General features: G+C 44.9%; 1 protein-coding gene across 4 annotated transcripts in view; it reads left to right on the forward strand.

The window, feature by feature from the left end:
• The first annotated feature begins 754 nt into the window (after positions 1-754).
• AP2M1 (adaptor related protein complex 2 mu 1 subunit) overlaps positions 755-24,026 on the forward strand; it is a 28,649-nt gene continuing 5,377 nt past the window's right edge. Inside the window, exons 1-8 of one of the 4 annotated variants that reach the window (XM_019472888.1) lie at positions 755-825; positions 11,716-11,828; positions 15,531-15,536; positions 17,318-17,583; positions 19,016-19,098; positions 22,742-22,747; positions 23,285-23,420; positions 23,518-23,659. In XM_019472888.1, coding sequence (XP_019328433.1) covers positions 11,755-11,828; positions 15,531-15,536; positions 17,318-17,583; positions 19,016-19,098; positions 22,742-22,747; positions 23,285-23,420; positions 23,518-23,659 — 713 coding nt within the window. In that variant the 5' untranslated portion in view covers positions 755-825; positions 11,716-11,754. The remainder of the gene's footprint in view (positions 826-11,715; positions 11,829-15,530; positions 15,537-17,317; positions 17,584-19,015; positions 19,099-22,741; positions 22,748-23,284; positions 23,421-23,517; positions 23,660-24,026) is intronic. The other 3 variants (XM_009282404.1, XM_019472889.1, XM_009282405.1) reach the window with 3 other exon arrangements.

A 24,026-nucleotide genomic window follows, 5' to 3' on the forward strand; every position in this document is an offset into this window, starting at 1 on the left:
GGGGGGCCCTCCTGCAGGGCGAGGTCTCCCGCCGGCTGCCCTTGAGGAGCGGCGTGGGAGTGCCCCCCGGAGCTGGGCTGCCTCTTGCGGAGCCGTGTGGGAGGGAAACGGGGCTCCCCCGGGAGGGCTTTTCCTCAGCCCCCTGTGAGGGGGTGCTGGGCGACCCCGGCCCCACCGAGGCTGGCTCATCCGCTCGCACGTTGCTGAGGGTTGAGGGGGTTTATTAATTGTTTCTGTTAATTAGGTATCTGTCTGGAATACCTGGGGTGGCAGCCCTGCGGTGGTGAACCGGGTGAGGGTGGGGACAGAGTCAAGCTCTGTGCGGCACAGGACGTCTGGGGAAGGCCTGCACCGATGTGCTAGGTCAGCCCGAGCAAAGGTCTTGGAGTCGGATCGGGCAGGAACTTCCCCTAAAATTATTTGCCTGTACTAACGTGAATTAGCTAGGTCATGGCTTGCACCCTCTAGCTTCCTCCCTGGAAAACCTGCTGAGGCAGAACATAGTGCTGCTGATGCTAAACTGTGCTTGTTCTGAGGCTTAAAATGGGCTTTTATCCAACAGCTCTTCTAGATGCATTTCCACTTCCATTCTTCCCTGGGTTAGGTTTTTGGATTCAGTAAAGCTGCAGGAAATGCAGCCTCTGCTTATCGTCCAGTGTAGTTGACTTCTCTCCCCACTAGGAAATGACTCGCTTTTGATCTAGTCTTCTCCCCATAAGCTGTATGATTCCATGATCTGTTTTCTGCTTGCTTTAGTATGACAAAGCTGCTATCAAGTTTTAGCCTCAGGCTGCCAAAATCCGAGCCTGGAACTTTCCCAGATAGGTGAGTCTAGATAACTTCTGCGGCTCGGAAGTCTAGGTATTACAGGTTTCTAACTGCATACGGGCTCACGTGTCTTGTTGGGCAACGTTTGCTTGAATGCTATCAGAGCTGTAGCTACTATTTTTTCCTATAGTAAAAGCTGTGCTTGTCTCTGAGTTTTGCTTGGAGGGACAATCTCTAATCTGAACAGATGTTGCCATACTGCCTACTTCCATATTTTCCCTGTCAGAAGGGAGGCATCACTTCTCTTCTGTAGGAAGTGCCATGTTACTGACATCTAGTGACAAAGATACCTGGTGTTCTTTGGGCTGCAAACTGGCAGTGTTCCAGGGAGAGCATTTGAGATATCTTTGAAGGGGGTATTATGGCCGGCTGCATCCTCCTCCTGAGAGAACACAATTCTGGCCTTTGAAGAATTGAGTCTTGAGGCTGTGAAGGGTTACATCTTCAGTTCTTTGAAGCACAGATGACTGGAAATGCACTCTGGTTTGACAGTACCTCATTTTTTTTGATGGAATGGGAACAATCACTAAACAAAATGGGCTTTGTAAAGAAACTTCCTGTGACCCTAGTTAAACTTTTCTTGCCTCATCCCTGCATCAAGAAATGATAAAACCAAGACTGTCTTTTGCAGCACAACATCTTGCACTGGTTTTCTAAGCTTATACTACTAAAGACCATTAGAGTATTTAAAGTCAGTTCTTAGGGTTAACTGGAGGATGGACAGAAGTACAGCCTGGGGTGCCAAATCGTAATTGGTCGGTATGGCAGAGTCAGCTTCGATCCTTTAGTGAATGACCTACAGAGTCAAAAGTTACTAGCAAGCCATATATTATTTTGATCTCAGCAGGAGGTTGGCAGCTCAGCTAAAAGCTTGCAGGCTGAGGCACAGAATGTGAAATGCAGTTACCTGCTCTACAGTAATAGTAGAGAAACACTGGCAAGTCAGTGCACCTAGACCATTACTGATCTGCAGAATATAAGCCCTTACTCAAACTGCAGTCCATGTCTCTAACCTCTTCTGTTAGAAGATGAAAAGAACGCAAGTCACTGTTCAGGTTTCTAGCTCAAGAGTGAAAAGTGAGTAGAAGTTGCTTCAGACTGTCTTTAAAACTCTTGCCTTGCAAGAACTGGTAGAAATGGAAGAAGGCATTGGGGCTGTTCAGATAAGGTTGGACTCAAAATAAGGTGGAGAGGTGTGTTAAATGCTGTTCTGTGATGTTTTACCCCAGTAAGGGAGCTTCTTGTGTTTCCCTGTGTCAGTATTTATCTCTCGTTACTCTTTAGACTGGCTGTGTGCAGCATGGCATGCAGAAGTAGACTGTAGGAGGAGAGCCTGGTAAGAGTTGAATGTGTGCCTCCTCCTGCCCACTGGTTATGGGGATTTATGGGATTGGGCTTAAAATAGGAATGGTTTCTCTGAAACTGATGGGTTTATCTCAGTAGCTCTTTAGCTCACGGTATGCCTCTTAATTAAATTATGCAGCCTGTCTTCCCCAGGATGAAGTGATTGCAGCTACTCTTGTTTAAAACCAAGTGCAGCCCATGGCCTCCTGGAAAGTGACTAATGTAGCCCTCTAAGCAAAGCTTAGATGCTCAGATTAGCTGGTGGGGTGATGACATTACCTGTCTTGGCAGGTCAGGTCTGAGCCTTTTTGTTTGATAATGGCTAGCGCTAGCCTGAAAGGACTGGTTTTCTGAATAACTCCAGTTTGCCAGAGCAGCCTGACTAATCCCCCTCCTGCTTCAACTGTTGTCACTTGTCCAAGATCATACCGATTTCTGGAATGCAGAAATTGTTGCAGTTGGTGATTTACCCTTAGCCCTCTGGGTGAGACCTGCAATACCTCTCCTGGCTTCTTCCTGGATGAGAACTCTAGCAGCTAATGTACCTTGAACTGCTTAGTTAGATAAGCTCATTAATGCACAGAAGTCTTACTGTTAAGTCAGAACCCAAACTTTCTTTTAATAGACTACTAAATGGGTTGGTTGCTTTACACCAGCTTATTAACTAACTTGTGATTGCCGTTTCCTAAACGTGCTGTGTAGATTAGGGAAATAAGCATTCCTGTTTTCATTCAAACTAAATGATGTCTGTGCTGTGGGAAACTTCTAGCCCCTTAATGGGAGTGATAAAGCCGAGAGTAGTTGGGTCTTGGGCTCACTGCTGATCATCTTGTGTTTATTCGTACCCTGTACTTGATGGCACAGGAAACTCGATGAAGCTAACAGCTTATCTCACAGTGGAGCTGTGGCCAAAATGGCTTTGCAGATGAACAGGAGTCCCCTCAGCTCTGCTGATCAAGCCTCAGTGGCTTGAGTTGAAGGTAACTGTCAGACCATGTGGCATGCTTATTTTCACCACCTGTAGTGCTAGACTCTTTTCTGGAGAGGTATCTGTAGTGAGAATAGCACCCGCACAGCTGGCTTAGTAAAATACAGCTGATCCCAAAGGTGCATTCTAAAATGAACGGACAAATGCACTCAGCGCTATCACGATGCTACCAGTGCTCACCAAATCCTGAGGCTGTTGGTGCTTGGGTGGTAATGTGAAACTGTAGGTTATATTGTTAGGGGCAGTATAAGAACTTCTGTCCCTGCTGTCAGGCTGCTCCTGAGTATTTATTCTTGAGCTGCCGTGTTACTACTGCACCTCTGAAGAGAGAACATAGAGGATTTGCTGAGCAGACCTGCCATGATAGCAGCCAGGCCTGGCTCAAGAGTTCAGCAGCTTCTGCCTGCACTGAACTTGGAGAAACTGGCGTGGGAGGATACAGACAACTGCATTTGCTCTTTCCTGAGGCAAAAATGCCAATATACGTCCAAAGTTTACAGTGGCTCCAGTACCGTTAGGCTGTAGGCACATTGCTAAGGGCATGTTTCCTCCAGACAGTACCTCATTCTTTAGAGCTAGAACAAGCATCTCTTGCCTGGGTGTGAAGGTGCAGTTACTGCAGTCATGTTGCCTCGTACCACTGCAGAAAACTGACTAACAATTCACTATTTTTCCTAAGCAATAAATTTGAGCAGATCAGCTTTTTCTATTTTTTTGTTTTCATTTGTGCAAATACAGTTACAAAAGGCAGACAACTGTGTTCCGAAGTTTGTGGTGTAGGTTCCTGCTGGTGCGGGGAAGGATTAATGGTCTATGTGGTGTCACCTGAAAGACTTCAGGTTATGGGACAAATGTACTGGAGAAAATCACTTGTTTGAATGTCTGCGTATCTGGGATTTAGGCTAGAATTCAGCTTTGTCTTTTATACCCTAATGAACAGATGACTGTGGTGCTACAGTGGTGTCTTGTTACTGGTGTGATGCAATGGCTTCTCAAGTAGAGAGACCATGGGAGGCTAATGCAGTGGACAAAGACTGGAGAATTGGTGCTGTTTGCTATGGTGTTTCTGGAAGAGTTGCTGCAGATACAAACAAACGGTCACAGAGGGAACAAACTATGCTTGTTAGTCCATTCCTTACATCTGCCTTGTTTAGTCTAAGAAAGCTCTGTGCTGTATGTTGTTCATTTTTTCTACAGCTATTCTAGGTCAGAATCCACAAAGAGGCAATGGAAGTGGAAGGCTGGGCTCCTGCAACAGCTCCCTCCTGCAGCATGTATCTCCACTTGGTAAATGCAGGTTTAGTGCACCATCTCACTAGGTAGCTCCCGGTTCAGCCACTTGTTGCATCCCAGAGTATCTGAAGCTACTGACAGCCCAGCAACAGAATCCTGCTGCCCGAGCCTGCGCTCCTGACTGCACCTATGCATTCCAAGTGTGTGGCACAGCGTAGGTCTGAAAGGGCAAAGTCTGATGGCTTTTGGAGAACCACCCGTCTTTAGGTCAGACCTAATAAATAGAGCATTTTCCATCTATGATAGAATCAGTGGACAAAAGCAGGTTTTGAGATACTATGCTTTACTGCATCTTTATCTTTCTCTGGACTCCCTTGGTTATGGTCTGCAGCTAACCTGCTGCAGACTGGCTTCTGGGGCTTCGTCTAATGTGTCATGATGATTTGAGAGGGATACTCCCTAATGCACATCCCCTGCGCAGCATGAGCAGTGACATGATTTGAAATGAGTATGCTTGATTCTTTTAAGAAGGTGTGTGTTACCATGTCAGCCACTGTAGGTCTGGCTAATCCTGCTGCTTTTCGGTTATGTAACTACTGAAATGCATTCCAATCTGTACCCCAGCATTTTGTTTTTGTACATGTTCCTTTTTTGTAGCTGTCTGTCTTAATGTAACTTTGCCACAGTTGCTGCAAAGGTGTGTCTTAATGCTCTCATTTTCACTTGAGTGAAAAGGCATTTTGGAAAGGCATTTCCATGTAGCCTTAACTCCTGGTGGGTTTATAAGCGTGTATAAATATGTGGTCTGTCTATGATACGCTACATGATCCTTTTTCTATTTATGGGTTGAAATAGAAGTATATGGGAATGTGAGTACTTGGCAGCAGAGTAGGAAGCGTACTGGCCTTAGGTATTTGTAGGAGCAGTATTCAGATGTTAGATCTCACTCCTACCCCAGCAGCTAGCTGCTTGAAGAATGCAGAGAGGCCTGTTGTTCCTAAATTAAGGTGATTAGTCACCAACTGGTGTGAATTCAACATACATGTGGATCTTCTCTGTACCTTAACTAGAATAAATCCATCCATACTATAACTAGAAAACAGGGCTGTAGCTAGCAGTGTGGAGCGGGTCGCCATATGTTCAAGCTAGTGAAACAGAAGGAGCGGAGCTGCAAAGCTCTGAAAATGCAGTTGATGGACCATTGACCCAAAGGCTTCGGCTAGAGTCATCTTGGTTTCCAGGCACTTAATGATAAACAGTTGAAGAAGTGATGGGCTTTGCTCTTAAACTGAGTCTTGCAATGAGCTATTAGCCTGAGGAAACTCAAAAACGGTGTAGGGCAAGCTCCCTAGAAAAGGCTGACTGTAGAGAGGAGCAGAATGAGTCATTGCAAGCTGATTGAGCAATGCTGTTCCTGGGAAGCTTTCTGAGTCATGTCGCTTATGCACAGTGAGCAGATGAACCCATCTCCTGTGGTGGATTTCTTTTTCTAGGGCCTTCTGATTCCAACAGCCATGAGTCACTGAATGTCAGTCTCAAATTAATTTAAGCCCTGTTCCCTGCAGTTCTTAACCATTGCAAGCACTAGGCTCTTTCGTTTTCAAAGCTGATCTGAAAAGAAAACTATTCATTACTTAAAAATGTGTGGAAGATCATACCAAGTCTGAACTGCACCACTAAAAACCTCATTCTAGTTGCAGTGTAACGTTGAAGTAGTTGAAACGAGTATCTGTGAAACTTGTACCGAAACACAAACAGGGATCAAAACAAAGCAGGCTTATTTTTACTGCAGCTACTTCAAGGAAAGCCATTGTCATCTTAAAGAGCCATTCTTCTTGCTAAGCTTTAAGCAACTTTCTCTTGCATGCTGCCCTTTGTATAGCTTTCCTCTCAATCTGTTCATATATCTTTGGGCTAGTCATTCCACCTCTTGAGTTTCCAGCTGTGTGGACATGCTCCCATTAGCTGATGGAAGTAACTCTGTAGTGGGGAGGGAGTGTGGTCACTCCAATCTTGTGTCTGGGAGGGATGTAATGCAAGGCTCAAGCAGAAGGCTGGAATGTTGTCAGTGTTCCCTGAACTTCCATCGTGGGAAAACTTGGTGAAGGCTGGCTGAGAGAACGGCGCTGCACCAAACCAAACTTGCTGTAACTTGTGTTGATGCCGTTGTGCTGTCTATGCTTGTGATGCTTGGAATGCTTCAAGATGCTGGACTGCAGAGGTCGAGCAGAGCAAGGAAGATTTGCTTATAATTGTGTTGAATACCTTGTGCACTTGAGACCTCTTTGGTCCCTGATGTCATTAGATGGGAGCGCAGCGAGAGGTTTATACTGTGTGTGTCCTTCAACTACTGCAGAGACCTGACGGATAGCTGGTACAGTTGGGTTAGTCATCTAAAACTGTCCCCTTGTATTCACTGTCCTTAGCCCATGTGACTTTGCTTCGTACCTGGAAACACTTTGCCAGTTGTCTGACACAAATCGAGTTAGGTAAATTGCACTTAAATGTAAATTCAGGTTTAATCCATAGAGCTGTCAAATTGTGGGTTTTTTTCAGGCTTGAGGCTAGTTCTTAATTGCTTCTTCCTGCACTTGAACTGGAGGCCATTAAACAAAACTGGGGGAAGGAAGAAAAAGCGGGCTTAAAACAAAAAGGAGGGTGCTTTATACAGTGGTTATAAGACTGCAGACTTTTTTTTTGCCATGGGATGCTGCTGATGCAAAGATTCGAGAGGAAACTGGGCAAATCCTTCAGAGATCCATTGAGAGTTCTAAAATAAACAGCCTTTGCAGGGGGATCTCCTGGGGAGTGTTTTCTTGACCTGTCCTTACTGTTATCTGACTGCCCTTCATTGCCGACATCGGGGACAAGACACTGAGCTAACAGATCCGCAGCATGAACCAGTATGGCTGTTAAATGTGCAAATGAAACTGGTTAGGTTAGGAGCTAACTGTGTGTGGAAAGTTTGAAGCCTGAACTCAGCTCCCAGTATATTTGTATAGGGAAGAAGCCTAGCATTTCTTTGCATTGACAAAGAATTTTTTAGAGATTAAAAGCACTTGAATTGTGCTGTATCTACTCTCCATCTAACATGTTTTTACTAACATATAAGATGAGCAAGCAGTTGACTCTGCCTAGTACCGTGATGCAATTAAAAATGCTGATATTTTTGCCTGTAACTTAAGTGAAGCTATTACAGAATTTGTTCTAACCTAACATATGACAAAGCATAGCTTCATTATCTCAATCAACATTTAAAGTTTGTAGATCTTCCTAAGAGAATACTTTTAATTTCCAACACGAAGCTTGATCAGCAGTCTTCTACATGTTTTATAGTAATGTAGTAAATATTCAAATCAAGGCTTTTTCAGAAAGCGATTGGCTTGTCGTGCTAGCAAGAGGCTTTGTCTTGTGTATGCTGTGTGTCTGATCCTGTTGCTCGTCAAAGCAGAAGTTTCCTTTACGCTAAAAATAGAGAAATAACTTAAGTGGCATTAAAACCCAAGAGGGAGATTTTTTTTTAAGATTAGGATGTGCTTTCTAGGAATCTTCTGGAAAGGGTTTGTAGGATTCATATGATCCAGCTTTGACCAGTTGCATAAGCTTCCAGGAAACTATTCTATACAATGTAAGTCTTAAAGAGGATGCAGGAACTCTTTTTCATCTTTGGTAGTAATAGTCCCTATCCGAATGTGGAAGCCGGCACTGTAGCAGTCTGAAAAGACATCCTTGTCTCTTATCTGGAATGAAAAAATACTAAATTAGGAAAGAATTTCCTAGAGTGGGCAACAAGTTGCTTTCATGGTTGTAATGGTCCCCCCCCCTCCCCCCATCATTTGGCCTGTGTGAATGACCTTTCAAACGTTTGCTGAATTACAGCTTCAGCATCTGCCAGGCTTGTTGGGCAACTGTATTCAAACAGATGTTCTCCATGTTTTGGGTTCTAGCCCTGCATGTGACCTTTTAGTGGCCTCCTGCATGCCTGTTAGGGCCGTATGTGTTTCGTGTAAGTAGTCATGAGTCTGTGGTATAGCCACTTCCTTAAATTTGAGAACCTGGTTTTGTTCTGTTGACCGACGGCATTGTCTCTGTCTTCTCGTGTGGGGATGCTGGCCTTGCTGCCAGCTACGCTGTGTAGCCTTTGTCCCCTTAAGTGGGACAGTGAGCAGCTACGGAAGGCTTTTCCCACTCTGTAACTACATGGGGAATGTCAGACTGCGTGCTGCCTCTGTCTTAATAGGTTGGTTACAGAGACTTATCCTGGAAGTAAATTAAATACTTGTATCCTGAAGTTATAAAGTGTCACTAATGGGAATGGAAGAAAAACATATTTGAAAACCTTTTCTGTGCTGGATGGAGTCTCAGACATCAAAAAATGTTGATGACAGTGCCACATGAAGCCATTGACAAGTGGCAGGAGGCAGCCTGTTAATAGCCAGAGACACTCAACCAGCAGAATGTGGGAGTAAAAGTCGGGCAGCTCATTGTTGAGCTTTGGGAAAACTGCTCATCTGTCTGTTTCTCGCCATTTTGGCTTAACAATTGAATTTTTGATTCTTTTTTCTTTTTAATGAGCAGAAGCAGCCATCTGGTAGCTGAAGACCCATAGCAGAGAAGTGTGTTATTCTCTGAGGACTCATTAGGTGTAACTAAAAATGTTGGTGTAAAGGCTTATGAAATTTAAAGTTTCTTTCTTGTCTTTCTGAAATTAAAAGTAGTGGCAGCACTATAAATCTTGTTTGAGCACAGAACTCACATCTGCAGTAGTTCCTTCAAATAGGCAGCTGCTTTAGTTTCTTGAACATAACTTTTTAGAGGATACGTTACTCTTAATACTCCAGGCTTTTAGCCTGGAAGTCCTTTTGTCCCTCTGATGTGTGTATTGCTTTTGTATTCTTTTTTTCCTGACCTTTGAGATGATCTGAGGCCAGGTCATTTTAACTTAATTTTTGCTGTGTTCCTGAACAAACAACATAATCGGTTCACTGTCAGCGCCTGTCTCTAGGCTAGCCTCTCCCTATCCTTTCCACCCACCCCAGACAAGTGAGTGTAGGCTAACACACCCTAACAGCAGTGTGGAGATGGTTGGTTATCTAATGCTCTGCAGTGCCAGAGCTGAGAAATACCTATGCGATCATCCCAAGACCTAGTCATGAGGCTTGCCCTATCGTATTTGTAGTGCTCTTCTCTGGGCTAAGCCAACCAAGCAGTTGCTAGAGTGGGTATTATGACTTAAACCTAAGTGAATAGGAATGCATATGACTACAGGAATGGGATCTGGTAAAGTAGCCATGTATTTAAAAAAATAAAATTGAACTGTCTTCTGCCTCAGTAATGTCTACCAGCTTTGTAGTTCTCTTCAAAACAATTTTCCTTTGAAGAAAGAGAAGATTAGCTGTTTAAGAGGGTAACTTCTGAGGCACTAGCCGCCAATCAAAGTGGCTCCTGGTTGAGATCTCCACTCCAATGGCACCTCGTGGCCAGGCTGCTCTCAGTTCAGACTCTGAAGTGTTAATACTGCTGCTAGGGATCAGCAAAGGCTGTAACGTTGCTATATAAAAATTATTTTTGAACAAGCACTCCAGATGCCTAAGATCAAGTAGCTTAGCTTAAGTAACTAGGATGACCCCATTCCTCTGATCATCTTTTATGCTGTATCCATACATCTTGAATGCAAGATGCTAGAAATTAGGTCTGAGGACTCTTGCTGAAGACATTAATTCCAAGCTGTGAAAGCAGTTTAAACATAACAATATATAGACTCCACATGTACTGTAGCAGTTCCCCATCCCACTTTGCTTTATTAAACCAGTGAGCTGCTTTTGGTCTCACAGCTGGCACTGTTGCTGGTGTGTGGATAAGAAATACTCTGAATAAGCTGTTGTCTAAAGAGCTTACCTGACTAATGGCAACTGCTAGCTCTCTGTATCTAGTTATTAATGCAGCCTGTACTATTAGGCAGCTATGATCCCAAGCAGATCTGCGTTGAATTTTATCAAGATGCTGCTTAAATAATCCTTATCTGCAAACGTAACAGTTAGGCTGAATTTCTGGACCAACTAGATGAATGGTTGCTACTGTGTAATCATTGTCTAAGTTCAGCAATCTTCCTAGGCTTTTGTAAAAGTGGTAATAAACCAGGGTGTACTTGCTGCTAAGAACCCCCTGCTGTACAGTGATAGGCTTGGTGACATCTCAAACACTTGTGTGAACTGTGTGCAAAAAGCCTAAGAATTTAATCTGATTTGCATCTTGGTCATTGGGAGATAGACACTTTATAGTAGAAATAAAGGGTCTTTGATTTGCTTGTAGTTCCAGGCCTGTGTTTTTTCTCACATTCAGGGGATAGGCCAGATACTACTAATACTTGAGGCTTGATCCATCCATGCTGATGAATGGAATGAGAAGTAAGCCTGCATCTATTTCAGTGCTAATTTTAATCTTCAGTCCTGGCTACAAATTGTAGTCACATTCAGAACCTCATGTGTTATAGGATGCATGGTAGCTGTATGTACTGACCTAGACCTAAGCTCTTGAGTTGCTTCAGACAAGCTCAGGCAGTCACTCAGCTAGGCCTCTGTCAGGATTCCTGTGGTGGCTCCTTAGGTCTGGAACAAGGCTGTTTTGGTTCCCGGTGGGCTTCCTTGTTGAGTCTTTGTTATCATGTGCCCCAGAGGGGCAGTTCTGCAGCAAACACGAGGGAATGCTGATCTGGAGAGACTGGCATGTAGTTAGGGGGTGTAGGTCTGTCATGGTACATACAGTCTGTACTGTGCATTGGGAACACACACTTTTCCATATAAAATCCCAGCAGATCAAAAAGTATAATCTGTAACTGCAGCAGTAAGGCTACTTCCCTCCTCTCCAGAGTAGAACACTGTTTCTAATAGTCTTTTATAAGTAAGGAGCTCTGTACTTTCCTCTCCAGGATGTAAGCATGAGGCAGGCAGTCACTTCCAGCATCCAAGCTGCTCCCGAGTCACTAGCTGCCCTACTGGGCCTCAGCCATGTGCTAGCCTGGCCAGATGTAATGATAAATTAGGTGAAGTAGCCCACACCATCAGACTTTCAGGAATATCTCTGAGCATGCCTTCCACTTGTCCCTCCCTGCAGTCTGCTGGAGTTCATTACTCCTGTGGCATCAAGATGTGTGCTATTAGGTCCTCACCGCCACAGGTATTGTAATAATTGTCTTCTGGTTGAGGATGTATGTGACAAAAGGTGTCTGTGCCCTGGCTAGTAGCCAGCAGGTGTCAAAGTCTGTGCCTGCTGTACTGCTTGTTGCCATGCAGCCTACTGATATATGCCCTCTCTTGCTTCAGGTCTTAAGCAACATGGGAAGAGAAGACTGAAGTTCCATCATGATCGGAGGCTTATTCATCTATAATCACAAAGGAGAGGTTTTAATCTCTCGAGTCTACCGGGATGACATTGGGTAAGTGCTTCTGTTGCATCCCTGGTCTTTGCATTTCTGTCTCATTTTGGTGCGGACAACAACCCAGAGCTGCTTTGTTCTGCATTAGCTGTGCATGCATGTAAGACTGCAACTTAACTTGCTGCTCTAGGCTTAGTTCAGAAAAAAAGAGTTTGTTAAGCCCTGGTCACCTACAGATGGTAGTAAAGGATGGCCTGCAGGCAAACCTGGGACTTTCTTTTGAATGGTAGAGATCTGGCTGCTACTCTAAATGCTTCAGCAACATGGACTGCCACTGCGGGAGTCTACCAGCCTCACTGTAATCGTTAAAACTTTACAGGAGCAGTAGTGTGGGAACTGTCTGCCATGCACTATAACCAGGGCTCTGAATTAGTTTCAAACACAGATGTCTAGCATCAAATGCAGGCATGCAGAAGACTGTTTATGGTCTTGGAAAGTTATGTCTGCAAGCAGTCTCATAGTAACCATGGCTGTACACTTAAAGCTGGCATTCTGTTCCCCAACTTTGTATGGCAGCCTTGTATGTGAAAAGCTTACATTATTGGGTAATTAAAGTTGTGGGAAGCACTGAAAGCCTTCAGTAGATTGTAGGTGCCTTGTTGCACTTCAAACAAGTGTTATGATGCTGACTTAGACTGCATCTGTACAATCCTTAGGCTGCTAGTTCCCAGAAGGGACCTTACTAAAAATTTGGTGTCTTATAGGCAATAGATAGTGTTATAAGGAACCCGATGTCAAGTGATGATGCTGCTTGGACTGAAAACCTTAAGTGGCTTTCTTGCACAACACTATTCTTTCTAGTGTGTCTTCATTAGTGTTAGGCATTAGGTGGAAGTTAGTAATTGAAGTTAACAGTGTCAAAACATAGCTAATGGAAGTAGGGCTGTGGTAGGTGTTAATTCAAAGTCCAGTGAGAGAGATCCTTCTGGCCAGTTTAGGAAAAAATAGTTTGTACCAGGTCTCCACAATCAATAGTGGTAGGATATGCTGTGAAATAACTTGTTGCCGTGAATTATGAAAAAACTGTCAAGCCAGTCTGCCTTCAGACTGCTGTAGCCTGAAGAGCGTGTCCTTTCTGGTTATGGATTGCCTAGTGGAGGTTAAAAGTTGAGGTAGAACTAGTAGCTAGTCAAGGCTTGCACTGTTTCATTGATGGAGTAGCAGTCAACAGTGTCTGTAATAAGGCCTCACCTAATGAGCTTTAAATCTCTTGGCTTGTTCTAAATCAACTAAGGCAGAGTAAAGTAGCTGTCCTAAGGTTGACTAAGTTATTCCAGGACTTCCACACAGAGCTGAGCCAAGGAAGCATTGTATTTCTGAAGCAGAAAACTGCTGGCTACAAAGTTTTGCCTCTCCTCTGCTGTACTAACTCGTTTCAGTTTTGAATACTTGTTAGCTGAAGCTCTTCAGAGCAATTCATATGCCAGATCTGACTTCGTAAAGTTTCCCTTATGAATGGGTATCACAGTGACTGAGCCAAGCCAGTCTGGATTACAGATAAATTTTGAGAATATGTTGGGGGGCGGGCTAAGGACACTGTTACTGCAGTTTCTGGCAATTCTTTTTTTTGTGGCTTGCAAACTTAAAGCACTTAAAGTGCTTTAAGCATAAAGGATTATGCTTGAACTGATGTTTATTCAAGAAGGCCTTTTAATTTAAATGGCATTCTGGCTGTGGAGATGTAAACTGGGGAGTGAAGTAGTTATTTTTAATGTAGTGATCTTATACAGCTTTTTGTCTTGGCTCAGTCCTCTTGTGAAGTGAGTGACTTGTCTTCAGTACATGCTAAAGTACTTCTGCCGGCTGGCCAGGCAAAACTAGAAAATGTGATTTCCTGCCTGATCCTATCTTAACTTTTTCATTTGGCAAAAGGTGCCAAAAAGATTCAAGTGTTTTCTCTAGGACTTCAGGAGTCAGTGCTCCCTTGAGTGAAATCCTCCATTCAGTTCTTGTGAAAGTGTCAATCTTGTGACTTAGGTGGAGCTGGTGCTGGCTCTTAACCAAGCTTGTTCCCCAAGGTGTTGGATTCCTTCTGAAACAGGCCTTCAACTGGTTTGGAATTTTTTAGATGTGTAACCTTATAAGTTGTCTTAAAATGGTTATGTCTCATCTTGTGGTGTAATCAAGTAACTGAGAATCTTCAGCTCTATAGCAAGCAAGTGGAGTTGTATATCTACCATTTCCTATTCTGAACACTAGCATCAATACTAGGTCTGCTTAAAAGCTTTTAGTATCCTAACCTTCAGAGGGAGGTAGAGAAAGGAATAGCCATGATACTGTAGCTTGTACTCAACTCTGTAGGAGTTATGTCTCCAACCAACCAGGTGATAGATTTCTAGAACACAGTACAGGTTTTAATTCCTAAATGATACATCTGAAGTGCTGAGGGCTGAGCCCATCCAGCTTGTTGGGAGGTAGGCTGATTGGGAAATCAGCATAGCTGCTGCCTGTCTTCATGTGGGCTCTGGGCAATGATGCTTAAGACTCCTTGGTCTTGGCACTTGCCTTTGGCATTCTGAAGCCTCAACCTATGTGTTGGGAGAGATTAAAGGTTATCTGTGGTTATGAGAACCCCTCCCCTTGCACAATTTAAGGGTCTAAATAAGCACATACTAGCTCAAATGTTAATGAGGAAAATGATGGTCAATGAAGAAACCCTTCCCTTGAGTTCGTTAAAGGCAGAAGTACCACAAAACTTGGACTTTGTTTGCTTGCAACTTAGAATGGCTTTAGTGCATGTAGTGCATCTGTCCATACAGCAGCTAGCTGCATGCATAAGCAGCCTCTTAAAAAAAAAAAAAAAGCAAACCACTCTGCATCTAATTCAGGATACCATGGAGGGCTCCACTCTGATCTTGAAGTGCCTTGTTCCTCAGTGACATAGTCATTGGGAGAACCTACCTGCATTTAAGAATGTAGCTATTTAATAAAAATAAGCTATTTGAAACTGAGCAGCTTACGTGACAAACTGCATGCACTTTAAGTGTAATAGGCATTTGGTTTCTGAGCTTCTAATACATCACTTTGGCTTCATGGCTCTTGATCCTTAAGGAAAAAGTGCAAGCTGGATAGAGCAGTGTCTGAATCTGCAGGATGTGCCATATCTTTCCAGATGAGCTCCAGCTCTATCGAACTTGCTGTATTTCCTGTTGGCTGGACCAAACCAGAAAGCATCAACCCAAACAGCTTCAAATGAGAGTACTGTCACAGAAATACCCGCTCCTACTTGCAGCACTCTTCTGAGGCAGACTGGGAAGAAGATACCTGATACTCTGTGGTCCTCAGGCGATGCCTCAGATTGAGGCTTTGGGGCTTTTCCCCTCCAAGGCCTGTTACATGTATTAGCAGAGCAGACTGGGTATCACTGATGTGATACCGATGCAGCTCATCTGGACTAAATGCCCAGTTAGCCCTAAAATTCAGTCAAACACAAGTCTGTCCACGCTGGCAGCCTGACCACGGCATGTCAGCATTGTGCCTTGCGAGGGCTTCATTGCTGCCATAGCTTGTTACTGTCCATCCAATACCACCTTGACCTTTTGTGCCCAGGAGCAGGGGGAGGGGGTGCTGTTTGGTCTCTCCTTATCTCTTTGGATTCATTGTGCCTTGTGTGTGTGTTTCTAACCCTTTCTCTTGTTGCTGTCACTCCTCCTTTCTCCGCTGGCGCCATTTCTGTCCATCCCATCTCATTGGCTGCTGTAGCAATAGGTAAGAGACGCGTGGTAGGCCATGACTGGCACTGCACAGTGGGCAATAGGTGGGCTAGAAAAGCTTCACTGACCTGAGGCTTCTCCTCTAGCATGCACTAGTCTGGTTGCTGGTTCTGGTACTAGTTCTAGCGGGTTAGAACTTGAGGCTGGGAGGGCTAACGCTCCAGAACAAGCTGAACTTTCCTTGCAAGGCTTACTGGAGGGGAGGAATGGGGCTTTTAGATATTGTTATTTTATAGTAGATTAAATTACTTTCTTATGGAAAAACTAAGGTAGAAATGAAATATTAATTTAACTCAAACTTGCAAACCTTCTGGGGCAATAAAACCTGAGAAGTATTTGAAGGCCAGAATTTTGCTTATGGGGGAGCGTGTTTACTGATGAAGCTTCTACATATGTACCCAGACCTTCAAGGAGCAAACACCTGCTGGGGTAGCATATGTTCCTCTGAATATCCTTTGTTTTCAAACTTGGAAGTGTCTGCTGGGTTGTTGACAACCCTCAATGCTTACGAGCATTTGTATTCCTGTATCCTTGCTTGTGAGGATATTATTACTGTCTGCTCTCAAACATGGTTCTGCATAATCAGTACCATGGCCTTGATGCTGCAGTCAGAAGACCCCCTGTTCTACATAGTATCTAAGAATATGAGTAATAAAGCACAACTAGATGAGTCTTGGCTTGGTGTGTAGACTATTAAGTCTTGGTCTTGTCATATAAAGCACTCAGGCTTCCTTCCTGTGTTCTTAGGATTGGTGGATTTTAACTTAATTTGGGGAGTTTATCCTGACTTGTAGCTATGGGATAAGGAAACTCTAGTGTGGAAGAGCTGGCATCCAGAAAGCCACTTGGACATCCCTGTTCACCCAGGAGGGATTTGTTCCCTGTCGCTAGTGTACAGACAGTTTGGATTAAAGATGGCAGCAGCTAGGGGAAGCTTGCACAGCACCTTTTTGGCACTGTGCAGAACATCTTTGCCATAAATGGTACTGGATCATCCAGTGCATGTAATGCAGTGCTAGTAGCACATTGCACTGTGGGGACCCTAGGTCCATGTGCAGGAGACTTGGTCTGAAGCCTAGCAGGCTTGAGAGGATGTGTGTAACTGGAAAGCCAAAAATGTTCCTAATCCTGCTTGCTGTTTTGAGCCTGCCCTCCATGGTGCCTGGGGTATGGAGGTAAGGTGGATTTGAGAACTAAAGCTCCCTTTCATGGTATACCTGGGCACTGACTTCTGTCAGATGACCTGAGTAGGTTTTGCTGGTGTTTCCTCAGTGGTATGTCTGGGAGGAACTGCCGTCAACAAATATCTTGGGAGACTACAGCTTGATTTGGGGCAACAGTATGAAGGCCTGGGCATGCAGAGTAGACAGTAACTAGGTGTTTGGTCAAAACTGGGCTCTTCTTTGAGCCATAAGCTGCTAGTGTGTTCCCAGCTATGGCAATCAATCGGGAGTGCTAGCAAAATTAATTGAAGGGAAAGTTCCTTTGCCGTCTGACTCCAGATGGAGGTTAGCTTCTCCTTCTGACTACAGTTGCACTGTAGTCCAAAGCTCCTTAGAGACCAGTAGCACTCTGTCTCTCCTTTCGTTTGTGCAGAATTCAACGTCTAACTCTGCTCAGAGCCTTCACTTCTCCCTCTTGGAGACATCCCCAGGCACCCTTCCTAAGTGAGCTTGGTGTACGTAGTTCAGTGTCTGTAATTGCATAAGCAAAACTGTGCAGCCAGCTTGTTTTCTCGTATGCTGTGCTAACTTATCTCTGGTGATGATCTCACAGGCGGAATGCCGTCGACGCCTTCCGTGTCAATGTCATCCACGCACGGCAGCAGGTACGCTCGCCTGTCACCAACATCGCCCGCACGAGTTTCTTCCATGTCAAACGTTCCAACATCTGGCTGGCTGCTGTCACCAAGCAGAATGTCAACGCTGCCATGGTATTCGAGTTTCTTTACAAGATGTGTGACGTGATGACTGCCTACTTTGGGAAGATCAGTGAGGAGAACATAAAGAACAACTTTGTGCTGATCTATGAGCTACTGGATGGTGAGATGTTTCCCTTATCTGTTATGTGATACTGCACTTGGTCATTCTAAAACCCTTAGCTTAGTTTGATGTAGTATAATCCTTGAAGTATTTTTAATATGTGTGACTGAGTTCAAAATTACTTGTTCTGCTTTCTAATGCCACCTGTGCTGTAAGTGTAGATAACATCTCAAGCCCATAGCCTTGTGTGGAACGTGGCTCACTTTGCTGAAGTGCTGGGAGCTGTGTACTTGTATAAATGAGGCAGCTGGTACTGGACCCCAGCTTCTGAGTGGATCCTGTGTAGATGTAGGACTATCATTATACTGAGGTATATAAAGAGGGCTGTCATTAGCACCCCTAAGGCCAGCCATCCCAGCTAGCGTCCAGGTGGCTCTAACACTGTATGGTAGCAGTCACCCCCGGCTGCAGTTGGTTGCCACTCTTGGGTTGCCTCCTGGGGGCGGTTCTGAGACAGAAGGAAATCGATAAAACCCAACCTGCTCTGTTCCAGCCCTACCTCCTCCAGTGATACAGCGCCAAATTTCGCTATAGAATAATAATACAGAGTCCCTTCAGCTGCTCGTGATATCAGCCTGCCTGTGGAGATTGCCCTTGAGCTGTCCCTGTTTCACATAACATGAGCACTTTGTATTAGTTATGCTTCAGTTTGTTTCCAGACAAGGCACCATGTGTGTGTGTCCTGGGATTCTTAGCCAAGGGTTGTAGTGACTGATAGGTTCTCTGTTCCCTCTGGGCAGATCAAGAGACTGCTGTTTCTCTGCTTTGGTCAGTCGCTGCTGTCTCCTAGTATGTACAGTGCGATCAAAACCTGCCAGTGTGGTGTTACTCAGCATTCATGTTAGTGGTCTTCTCTCCCTTCTAGATCTCTTGTGGGTTGTTCCCCTCCTCTTTGAGGGGAGTGGGTGTTAAGTACAGTAGCTGTCTGTAGTTAACATCTGTTTCTCCCCCACACTGATTATCCTGCAGTGCCACTACTCTGCTGTTACTTTTTTAGGTTTTGACTTTTATTACATCTTCATACGAAAATCAAAACCTAAAGAAAATGCTGCAAAGATAGATTGTTCTGCTGTTGAATAAACCCTCTTTATTGTCCCTTGGATGTTTTTGGAAAAACTCCTCGGTGTGCCCTGTGCACATGGCTAGTCTAGTTGATACTTAGTCCTGAAGTGCAATTATATTTAAAAACCAGCAGATTCATCAGTTGGACAGCTTTCCATCACCCCTCCTCTCCAAAATATTGCACAGGGAAGTCAATTTAGCAAAGCTGTTTCTTTTTTCTTGGTAAGGAACACTCCAGCAACTTATCCAGAAATTTAACATGTAAGCAGTGTCTGTGTACTAATTGTCTCTCTCCTTATAGGAATGGTTAGCATGGTTGGCATGTTTATACCTTGTAGCTCTGAACTAACCTTCTTTTACCCTTCTGTAGAAATCCTGGACTTTGGCTATCCTCAGAACTCTGAAACAGGGGCCCTGAAGACCTTCATCACTCAGCAAGGCATCAAGAGTCAGGTAACCAGAGGAATTTGGGGTTCAGCACTCATCTGCTGATCAATTTTCTGTAAGCCTGTTCAAGAAAGTACAGTCTTAATTACTGACTAACCATTTGACCTGTGCTGAGTGGAGGTGCCTGAGTAGACTGAGAACACCTGGCAGGGATGTAGCTCAGTGGCATCTTGTTCTTGGTGTCTCTGCACTCGTGTGACCTCATGTTCCCTGGCGCATGGTAAGATGCAAGAGGAAGGGCCCTGAGCTAGGATAATGCCAGTCCCTTGCATGTAAATAATTGCTGGCTTCAGGCTCTGCTCTGTGTCAGCTTCTGACAGAGGATAAACAAATCTACCTGCTGAACCAGAAATTCTGTGTGTGTATCTCGCTGAGCAGGTCTGTTCTCCACCAGCCTTTAGAGCTTTGAGCTGTCAGGATTTCATGCCTGCCTTGTAATGAAGTATTCTTCAGCCTTGTGGATCTTGCTGTCAGGAAGCTGATGTTATTCTGTCACTGCCTGTCACATCTTTTCAGACTATCATCAGTACAGTCTGAGCTTTCTCATGTTAGAGATGAGAATCTCTACTGTACATTTGGCGCAGTATTAGCCCTTGCAACAAAACTTACATGGAGGTAGAAGATAAAGGGCACCTGGGGAAAAAGCCACTTAATTGGACTGCTCTTGGGAATGTGTGTTAAACTAGCTCTAATCCTACTCCAGGCTACAGTCTTCAAAACTAGGCTTCCCATCTTGGACAGCTCATGCTCAACCTCTGAAACCAAAGGGCTGTTATAGTCACTGTTTCTCATGTCCCCAAGGAATATTGCTCACCTTGTCCATCTGACACAGCTATGCAGCTCATAATGAGGATTTAGCCTAAAACTCAGTCCTCTCCCCTGTGTAGCAGGTGAGTCAGGAGAAAAGCTGGGAGTCAGTTTGTACTGAAGCTGTCTGCAGCAGAGATCTGGGTGAAACTTCAGCCCCAAGGTACAAACAGAAGCAAAGTGCTAAACAAGAGCCTGCCTGGTGACTTTTTGTTAAGGATAAGCAGAGGTCAAAGTCTCTGGAGGCTCCGTTTCAACTCTTCATCAGCACTGACTTCCTAAGAACTCCTTTTTAAACTTTTAATCTAGTAGCAAGACTAGCTGCATCTCTCAAGAAGGAGGTGAGAGAGAAGCTGCCCTGAGCAACCTATTTCCTGCTAGAACAGCAAACAGCGTTTTGCAAGAGGGCACGCATATATCAGAGGCCAGATGTGAGTGCATCCGGTCTCAGTCCCCCACCCCAAGCCCTAGTGTAAATCACTCCGGCCTTCTGCAATCTGACATTTTGGGCAGTCAGCACTCAAGATAGCTGAGTCAGCTCTTGTTCCTAGGAAAACTCAAAACTAACCACCACCCTCACTTCCTTCCCTAGCTCTTTTTTTTTGCTTTTGTCTGTTAAAACAAACTTTTATGCTGTTTGTGTGCAAACCACTGTCACAGCATCTTGCTTCATTCAACAGCAGGTTTAGTCTTTCCCTTACAAAGAGGAGTTGGACTTCAGCTTTACATAAGTAAGCAGTTATTCTGCTCTGTGTTGGAAGTTTGTGCAGCCCAGTTCAAAAAGCAGAAATATCCTTTCCAGGCACAGCGTGGCAGGGGCAACAACTGAAACAGTACTTGCCATATTTCCTTGTCTGCTCTCTACTCTGGTACATCTAGCCTTCTCCTTCGCTTACAGCCAGTACATTGGGCCAAAATCTGGGACGGGGTGGTCTGTCATCCATGTTCCCTTATCCCTGCTTAGTTTGTGATGGTGCTTTCCTTGGGCTTGTGTCCTCCTGAATTTAAGGAGCAAAATCCACAGTTATGGCAGACTTTCCAAGCTCAACTTTTTGACTTTGTTCTCAATGAAAGACTTGAGGCATACTGAGCTGCTGCCCTCTGAATGCCCACCCTGTATGGCTACAGTGGTCTTTCCAGGGCTGGTGATCTTGGAATACAAGATCTGCTTTATTTTTTTGAAAGTGGGTCCGATATTGCTGCATTGCTTGCCAAGGGAAGTGCCCCTGTGCTCTGGGAATGGGGTGGTGTAGCACACAGGTTTTAGAAGGTGCTGGTGTGAAGCATGGTTTCACTTCTAGTCCCACCCATGAAGTAGCCCACTACTCAAATAGCCGGACTGCAGGGCATGCTGATGTCCTGTATCAGAACTGATGCAGGCATTGGCTCAGATATCTTCCTCCAGCAGAGGCTAAACCTGCTCTTACACCTCGAGGTGGAGCTGTGCTCCATGTGCTCAGTTCTCGCTCTTCAGATCCTGTCTGCATCTGTCCAGACTTCATTAACTAGCTGAATCTTGTAATTTTCTTCCCCTCCAAGTGCTTTCTGGGAGTATGAGTTGGTCAACTCTTAGTTACAGTGTTGCCCCAAACCTTAGGCGTACTATAGTGCTAAAATTCTAGTAGTACTTTTTAAAAGTGAGGAGAGGACTGCCACCAGCTGCCAGAGCCCAGGAAGCCTGCTGGTAGCTGTGCCTTTAACCTAGTCAACATGCTGGCAACTGAGTACAACAAGTTGGATATTCTTGTCCCATTGTAGCTGACTTGTCCAGCTCAGGGAAGCTCCCAGTCCTGAGGAATTTTAGACCCAGGTGTCTTCAGTCCCTCCCTTAGGGAACGCTCATGCTGCTGGGTGATCTCAGCTTCAGCACTCCCCAGGCAGCTGCTTCCAGATTCATCCAGTCATTTTCTGTAGCGACCAGTAGAGGTTCATGGCACTAATGCTGTTGCAGGAGATGGGAACATCAGCACATGATCAGTGTCCCTTTGAAAGCCTGAGAACTAGGTATTTTATCTACTTGTGCCTCTCGTTCCTCTTAAGCCTGAACAAGGCAGATAAGGAGGCTTTTTTGTGGGACAGACAAGGGAGGTACTTTGTACTGCATTGAGCACTTACCTAGGCAGTTCCCAGGGGAGTGTAAAACTCTGCCTCTTAGATGTTACAATAATGGCTCTGCTTGCTCAAGGAGTGACCATGTCTGTGGCAAGAGCATGTGTGAAACCAAGCCACTGCTGATTCAAAGCTGAGATCATGTACTGCCACCCTGTGGGCCCAATGCGAGGCTGCTGGGGCAGGACCCACTTCTGTGTTCTGCAGTTGTTCTGGTGGAAGAGGCAGAATTAACAAGGATATAATTTTATATGGGACCCAGACTTAAGATGCCGGCAGTCCTGGGTGCCTCACACTTCTCATGGTCTGGGCGTGTGTGCCATGGTAAACATCCAGGGCTGCTTTAGGAATGGCAACATGAGGAGTCTGCTCTGCGTAGGAACGTTACTGGGAGTGGTATTTGGCCTGTCACTCCCTCTGCTCTACCTTGTATTTGGGTGGTGCATAATGGGCCAAGTCTGAAAAGCCATTTCATTGCTAGGAGTGCTGGGTTTCCTGAGGGGAGCTAAAGGTCAAAGACCCTCATCTTGTTTGTGCTAATTAACTACCTAATTAATGATGAGCTGGCCTGCTTTGTTCCTGTCCTGAGGTAGCCTTAAGACTAACCTGCCTCTTTCTCCCTTCCTCCCTTTTCTTGCTATTGATGTGCTTGCCTGTTAACCCTGTGTGCACCACACTTGCTGCTATACATCTACTTCTTGACTTTCTGCGTGTGACTGGACCCCGCCTGTAGCATCAGGTAGGAAATCTCCCTGTGCCTCTCAACACAATCCTTAGTGCTCTTAGGAGGCTTAGAGCCTGGGCGCTGTTAGATGCATGTTAGGTTAGTGTTGGTGTGTAACTCTAATGACTGCAGTCATTAAGAAGCAGTCCTTGGGGACCAGCTGTCTCATGGCCCTAGGGTTTCATGTTGGATAAGAGTGTGAACTGGCCTGTAAGCTGCTTCTCTGCTTAACATGGATTGATGTGGCAGTCTGAGACATGATTTGAACGTCCTTGGTGGACCCCATGCCTCCCTGTGCCTAGATGTAGCCTAATGGACTAGCTAACAAAATGGAAGAACCTTTCCTGCTGTGTTGTTATGACCAATTTTTAGTTAGGCATAGGATTTGCTGTATTGAGGAGAGAATGACCAAATCATGGGGTGTGTGACAGCACCCATATCTAAGTGTCAAAAGCAGTTGTGTGTAATAAATGGCAAGCACTTGCTCTTAAATTTAGAGGAAGCTTTCTTAGTCTTTATCTAGAGGTCTAAGATGTCATTTCTTCCCTTCAGACTAAGGAAGAGCAGTCCCAGATCACCAGCCAGGTGACTGGACAGATTGGATGGAGACGTGAAGGGATCAAATATCGTCGCAACGAACTCTTTCTTGATGTGCTGGAGAGTGTGAATCTCTTGATGTCCCCGCAGGGTAAGTAGGAGGTGTAGAGTTGGCATCCTTCTCCCCTTCAAGGTTTGTGAGTGGGGACTTGTGTAAGTGTTCTGAACTGCGCTCTTCTCTACATCAGGTCAGGTTTTGAGTGCCCACGTCTCTGGCAGAGTGGTGATGAAGAGTTATCTGAGTGGAATGCCAGAGTGCAAGTTTGGCATGAATGACAAGATTGTCATTGAAAAACAGGGCAAAGGGACTGCGGATGAAACGGGGAAAAGGTAAGAGGCATTGGGGTAAAAGCCACTTGCCACCAGGGAGTCTTATAAAAGGGTAGCACTTAATAGCTTTTCTGATCTAACAGACAAAGCTCATCTCTTCCCTTCAGCTATTACTGCTAATTTTTCCCTGGGTAGGTCAGTTGTCATGCAGGCTACCAGCCTGAGGGCATCAATACAGAGGGCTTCTCTGCAGCAGGGCTAATGTGAGCAGGGGGAATGTCATCTTTGGTGTCTGACTTCACAGCTATACATGGGCAAGCGCCAGGAGCTCTTCAAGTATTAAGATTCAAACATAGTGTTAAGTGTGGAGTTCGTGCAGCTGGAAACACTTCCCCCAGATGAATCCTCCCAGAGCTTGTGTCTTTAG

This window comes from Aptenodytes forsteri, unplaced genomic scaffold (assembly GCF_000699145.1).
Source record: "Aptenodytes forsteri isolate BGI_AS27 unplaced genomic scaffold, ASM69914v1 Scaffold404, whole genome shotgun sequence".
Taxonomy (NCBI): Eukaryota; Metazoa; Chordata; class Aves; order Sphenisciformes; family Spheniscidae; genus Aptenodytes; species Aptenodytes forsteri.